Raw genomic sequence first — 6136 nt, 5'->3', positions numbered from 1 at the left:
GTGCCATTCACCTAATGATATGCACTCAGACTTGAGCTATCTGGGGATATGTTACATGTCTGTGTTTGCTGTGGGGGTGTGCCATTGTGTGTTTAAATGGTGATGTCTGTCCTGTTGTCTCCACATGTGTATTGGTGGCCTCCCTTTGTCCTGAGAGATAATTGGATTGCCCTTGGTTGTCTCCCAGGCAGAGAGGAGGAAACCATGATGCATTGTGGGGATGTGTTGTATCTGTTCTGTGTCGCAGTCTCCCTTCTGGTCCTCTGGGGGCGGGAACGATTGGTTGCTGTATTTACATTGTGTGTGTTGTAAGATATTGATTGGTTGGATTTCAAAACCCTGTGGGCAGTACTATGTTTGTTTTTTATGAATAAAAGGGGCTGTACCTGAAGTACAGTCAGATCACTGCTGACCCTCAAGACGGAGCCTTGTCTCGTTATTGGGGGGATTCCCTGTATGCTGTTGGAGACTGATTGCCAGGAGTGTAAGATGACTGTACGCTTTTCCTGTTTGTCTGCTGACAGCTATTCTCGAGGTTCCAGTTTGGAGTGCTATTTTGTATCCAGTTCGGGAGTTTGGTGTTCTGCAGTAGCTGTGCCTGTCTCTCAGAAAGGGGCATATCGCCTAAACGGATTTTAACCCCTTGTCTGCTGAAACGGTCCATTACAGTAACCTCACAAAGTTGTAACAATTTATAATAAGTGTAACTTGTCAGCTTGGGAGGAATATGCTGGGTGTGGTTCTATTGTCCCATTGTGCCATTGTGTGTTTAAATGGTGATGTCTGTCCTGTTGTCTCCACATGTGTATTGGTGATCTCCCCTTTGTCCTGAGAGATAATTGGATTGCCCTCGGTTGTCTCTGGGACAGAGAGGAGGAAACCATGATGCATTGTGGGGATGTGTTGTATCTGTTCTGTGTCGCAGTCTCCCTTCTGGTCCTCTGGGGGCGTGAACGATTGGTTGCTGTACTTGCATTGTGTGTGTTGTAAGATATTGATTGGTTGGATTTTAAAACCCTGTGGGCAGTACTATGTTTGTTTGTTTTTTATGAATAAAAGAGGCTGTACTTGAAGTACAGTCAGACCACTGCTGACCCTCAACACGGAGCCTTGTCTCGTTATTGGGGGGATTCCCTGTATGCTGTTAGAGACTGATTGCCAGGAGTGTAAGCTGATTGTATGCTTTTCCTGTTTGTCTGCTGGCAGCTATTCGCGAGGTTCCAGTTTGGAGTGCTATTTTGTATCCAGTTCGGGAGTTTGGTGTTCTGAAGTAGCTGTGCCTGCCTCTCAGAAAGGGGCATATCGCCTAAACGGATTTTAACCCCTTGTCTGCTGAAACGGTCCGTTACATGGCGTAATAGGGCGAGTAATATGGAATAACAAGGGGAGTTACATGGAGTAATAATGGGAGTTATAGGGGTATAGGAAGGCGCAGGGGTCCGTCATTGACGGAAGGTACGTGTCACCGAGGTTCCTGGCCTCGGTGAGATGAGAACCAGTATTTTGTGTGTCAGCCGCAGCTAGTGCTCGCTGACACTGTTACTTAGTGTGGCTGTAAAGACGATCCGGGCCGGCTCTTACTGGGAGTAGCCAAAGAGCAGGGTGGGTGGCTGTTCCCCATGTCCAGGCCAGGTTTTGGGCTGGGGTTTAAAAGCCCAGGCAGCAGCTCAGCAGGTGTGGATTATCCTCCAGGTGATAGTGGAGCTCTGTGTGGTGGGATCTGGGGCTGTGTGTGAGGCTTGTGCTGGAGGCTGAGGATTGTGCTGGAGGCTGAGGCTGTGTGTGAGGCTTGTGCTGGAGGCTGAGGCTGTGTCTGAGGCTGTGTCTGAGGCTTGTGCTGGAGGCTGAGGCTGTGTCTGTGGATTGTGCTGGAGGCTGAGTCTGTGTCTGAGGATTGTGCTGGAGGCTGTGTCTGAGGATTGTGCTGGAGGCTGTGTCTGAGGATTGTGCTGGAGGCTGTGTCTGAGGATTGTGCTGGAGGCTGTGTCTGAGGATTGTGCTGGAGGCTGTGTCTGTGTCTGAGGATTGTGCTGGAGGCTGAGTCTGTGTCTGAGGATTGTGCTGGAGGCTGAGGCTGTGTCTGAGGATTGTGCTGGAGGCTGAGGCTGTGTCTGAGGATTGTGCTGGAGGCTGAGGCTGTGTCTGAGGATTGTGCTGGAGGCTGAGGCTGTGTCTGAGGATTGTGCTGGAGGCTGAGGCTGTGTCTGAGGATTGTGCTGGAGGCTGAGGCAGTGTCTGAGGATTGTGCTGGAGGCTGAGGCAGTGTCTGAGGATTGTGCTGGAGGCTGAGGCTGTGTCTGAGGATTATGCTGGAGGCTGAGGCTGTGTCTGAGGATTGTGCTGGAGGCTGAGGCTGTGTCTGAGGATTGTGCTGGAGGCTAAGGCTGTGTCTGAGGATTGTGCTGGAGGCTGAGGCTGTGTCTGAGGATTGTGCTGGAGGCTGAGGCTGTGTCTGAGGATTGTGCTGGAGGCTGAGGCTGTGTCTGAGGATTGTGCTGGAGGCTGAGGCTGTGTCTGTGTCTGAGGATTGTGCTGGAGGCTGAGGCTGTGTCTGAGGATTGTGCTGGAGGCTGAGGCTGTGTCTGAGGATTGTGCTGGAGGCTGAGGCTGTGTCTGAGGATTGTGCTGGAGGCTGAGGCTGTGTCTGAGGATTGTGCTGGAGGCTGAGGCTGTGTCTGAGGATTGTGCTGGAGGCTGAGGCTGCGTCTGAGGCTTGTGCTGGAGGCTGAGGCTGTGTCTGAGGATTGTGCTGGAGGCTGAGGCTGTGTCTGAGGATTGTGCTGGAGGCTGAGGCTGTGTCTGAGGATTGTGCTGGAGGCTGAGGCTGTGTCTGAGGATTGTGCTGGAGGCTGAGGCTGTGTCTGAGGATTGTGCTGGAGGCTGAGGCTGTGTCTGAGGCTTGTGCTGGAGGCTGAGGCTGTGTCTGAGGATTGTGCTGGAGGCTGAGGCTGTGTCTGAGGATTGTGCTGGAGGCTGAGGCTGTGTCTGAGGATTGTGCTGGAGGCTGAGGCTGTGTCTGAGGATTGTGCTGGAGGCTGAGGCAGTGTCTGAGGATTGTGCTGGAGGCTGAGGCTGTGTCTGAGGATTGTGCTGGAGGCTGAGGCTGTGTCTGAGGATTGTGCTGGAGGCTGAGGCTGTGTCTGAGGATTGTGCTGGAGGCTGAGGCTGTGTCTGAGGCTTGTGCTGGAGGCTGAGGCTGTGTCTGAGGATTGTGCTGGAGGCTGAGGCTGTGTCTGAGGATTGTGCTGGAGGCTGAGGCTGTGTCTGAGGATTGTGCTGGAGGCTGAGGCTGTGTCTGAGGATTGTGCTGGAGGCTGAGGCTGTGTCTGAGGATTGTGCTGGAGGCTGAGGCTGTGTCTGAGGATTGTGCTGGAGGCTGAGGCTGTGTCTGAGGATTGTGCTGGAGGCTGAGGCTGTGTCTGTGTCTGAGGCTTGTGCTGGAGGCTGAGGCTGTGTCTGTGTCTGAGGCTTGTGCTGGAGGCTGAGGCTGTGTCTGAGGATTGTGCTGGAGGCTGAGGCTGTGTCTGAGGATTGTGCTGGAGGCTGAGGCTGTGTCTGTGTCTGAGGATTGTGCTGGAGGCTGAGGCAGTGTCTGAGGATTGTGCTGGAGGCTGAGGCAGTGTCTGAGGATTGTGCTGGAGGCTGAGGCTGTGTCTGAGGATTGTGCTGGAGGCTGAGGCTGTGTCTGAGGATTGTGCTGGAGGCTGAGGCTGTGTCTGAGGATTGTGCTGGAGGCTAAGGCTGTGTCTGAGGATTGTGCTGGAGGCTGAGGCTGTGTCTGAGGATTGTGCTGGAGGCTGAGGCTGTGTCTGAGGATTGTGCTGGAGGCTGAGGCTGTGTCTGAGGATTGTGCTGGAGGCTGAGGCTGTGTCTGTGTCTGAGGATTGTGCTGGAGGCTGAGGCTGTGTCTGAGGATTGTGCTGGAGGCTGAGGCTGTGTCTGAGGATTGTGCTGGAGGCTGAGGCTGTGTCTGAGGATTGTGCTGGAGGCTGAGGCTGTGTCTGAGGATTGTGCTGGAGGCTGAGGCTGTGTCTGAGGATTGTGCTGGAGGCTGAGGCTGTGTCTGAGGCTTGTGCTGGAGGCTGAGGCTGTGTCTGAGGATTGTGCTGGAGGCTGAGGCTGTGTCTGAGGATTGTGCTGGAGGCTGAGGCTGTGTCTGAGGATTGTGCTGGAGGCTGAGGCTGTGTCTGAGGATTGTGCTGGAGGCTGAGGCTGTGTCTGAGGATTGTGCTGGAGGCTGAGGCTGTGTCTGAGGCTTGTGCTGGAGGCTGAGGCTGTGTCTGAGGATTGTGCTGGAGGCTGAGGCTGTGTCTGAGGATTGTGCTGGAGGCTGAGGCTGTGTCTGAGGATTGTGCTGGAGGCTGAGGCTGTGTCTGAGGATTGTGCTGGAGGCTGAGGCAGTGTCTGAGGATTGTGCTGGAGGCTGAGGCTGTGTCTGAGGATTGTGCTGGAGGCTGAGGCTGTGTCTGAGGATTGTGCTGGAGGCTGAGGCTGTGTCTGAGGATTGTGCTGGAGGCTGAGGCTGTGTCTGAGGCTTGTGCTGGAGGCTGAGGCTGTGTCTGAGGATTGTGCTGGAGGCTGAGGCTGTGTCTGAGGATTGTGCTGGAGGCTGAGGCTGTGTCTGAGGATTGTGCTGGAGGCTGAGGCTGTGTCTGAGGATTGTGCTGGAGGCTGAGGCTGTGTCTGAGGATTGTGCTGGAGGCTGAGGCTGTGTCTGAGGATTGTGCTGGAGGCTGAGGCTGTGTCTGAGGATTGTGCTGGAGGCTGAGGCTGTGTCTGTGTCTGAGGCTTGTGCTGGAGGCTGAGGCTGTGTCTGTGTCTGAGGCTTGTGCTGGAGGCATGCCTGCGACCTGTCTGGGAGGACAAGGGAACGACATCCAGGTCTGCAGTACCTGCAGCAAGGTGTGAATGGAACACCAGGACTTGTCCTTCTATTGTGGTACCTGCAGCAAGGTGTGAATGGAACACCAGGACTTGTCCTTCTATTGCGGTACCTGCAGCAAGGTGTGAATGGAACACCAGGACTTGTCCTCCTATTGTGGTACCTGCAGCGAGGTGTGAATGGAACACCAGGACTTGTCCTTCTATTGTGGTACCTGCAGCAAGGTGTGAATGGAACACCAGGACTTGTCCTTCTATTGTGGTACCTGCAGCAAGGTGTGAATGGAACACCAGGACTTGTCCTCCTATTGTGGTACCTGCAGCAAGGTGTGAATGGAACACCAGGACTTGTCCTTCTATTGTGGTACCTGCAGCAAGGTGTGAATGGAACACCAGGACTTGTCCTCCTATTGCAGTACCTGCAGCAAGGTGTGAATGGAACACCAGGACTTGTCCTTCTATTGCGGTACCTGCAGCAAGGTGTGAATGGAACACCAGGACTTGTCCTTCTATTGTGGTACCTGCAGCAAGGTGTGAATGGAACACCAGGACTTGTCCTTCTATTGTGGTACCTGCAGCAAGGTGTGAATGGAACACCAGGACGTGTCCTTCTATTGTGGTACCTGCAGCAAGGTGTGAATGGAACACCAGGACTTGTCCTCCTATTGCGGTACCTGCAGCAAGGTGTGAATGGAACACCAGGACGTGTCCTTCTATTGCGGTACCTGCAGCAAGGTGTGAATGGAACACCAGGACTTGTCCTTCTATTGCGGTACCTGCAGCAAGGTGTAAATGGAACACCAGGACTTGTCCTTCTATTGCGGTACCTGCAGCAAGGTGTGAATGGAACACCAGGACTTGTCCTTCTATTGTGGTACCTGCAGCAAGGTGTGAATGGAACACCAGGACTTGTCCTTCTATTGTGGTACCTGCAGCAAGGTGTGAATGGAACACCAGGACTTGTCCTTCTATTGCGGTACCTGCAGCAAGGTGTGAATGGAACACCAGGACTTGTCCTTCTATTGTGGTACCTGCAGCGAGGTGTGAATGGAACACCAGGACTTGTCCTTCTATTGTGGTACCTGCAGCAAGGTGTGAATGGAACACCAGGACGTGTCCTTCTATTGTGGTACCTGCAGCAAGGTGTGAATGGAACACCAGGACGTGTCCTTCTATTGTGGTACCTGCAGCAAGGTGTGAATGGAACACCAGGACTTGTCCTTCTATTGTGGTACCTGCAGCAAGGTGTGAATGG

At 53.7% G+C, this 6136-nt stretch overlaps 1 protein-coding gene across 1 annotated transcript; it reads right to left on the bottom strand.

Moving 5' to 3' along the window:
• Positions 1-2378: 2378 nt before the first annotated feature.
• On the bottom strand, positions 2379-4841 carry LOC122923744 (melanoma-associated antigen C1-like). The gene has a single exon (XM_044274595.1). The coding sequence runs from the start codon at positions 4839-4841 to the stop codon at positions 2379-2381; it is 2463 nt and encodes an 820-aa protein (XP_044130530.1).
• Positions 4842-6136: the final 1295 nt, after the last annotated feature.

This window comes from Bufo gargarizans, unplaced genomic scaffold, assembly GCF_014858855.1.
Source record: "Bufo gargarizans isolate SCDJY-AF-19 unplaced genomic scaffold, ASM1485885v1 original_scaffold_1853_pilon, whole genome shotgun sequence".
Classification (NCBI taxonomy): domain Eukaryota; kingdom Metazoa; phylum Chordata; class Amphibia; order Anura; family Bufonidae; genus Bufo; species Bufo gargarizans.
Note: the sequence above shows the minus strand (reverse complement) of the source record. Positions and strands in the feature narration are given on the sequence as shown.

Coding starts and splice junctions, on each gene's coding strand:
- LOC122923744 (XM_044274595.1), bottom strand. CDS start 4,841: ATGCCTCCAGCACAAGCCTCAGACACAGACACAGCCTCAGCCTCCAGC.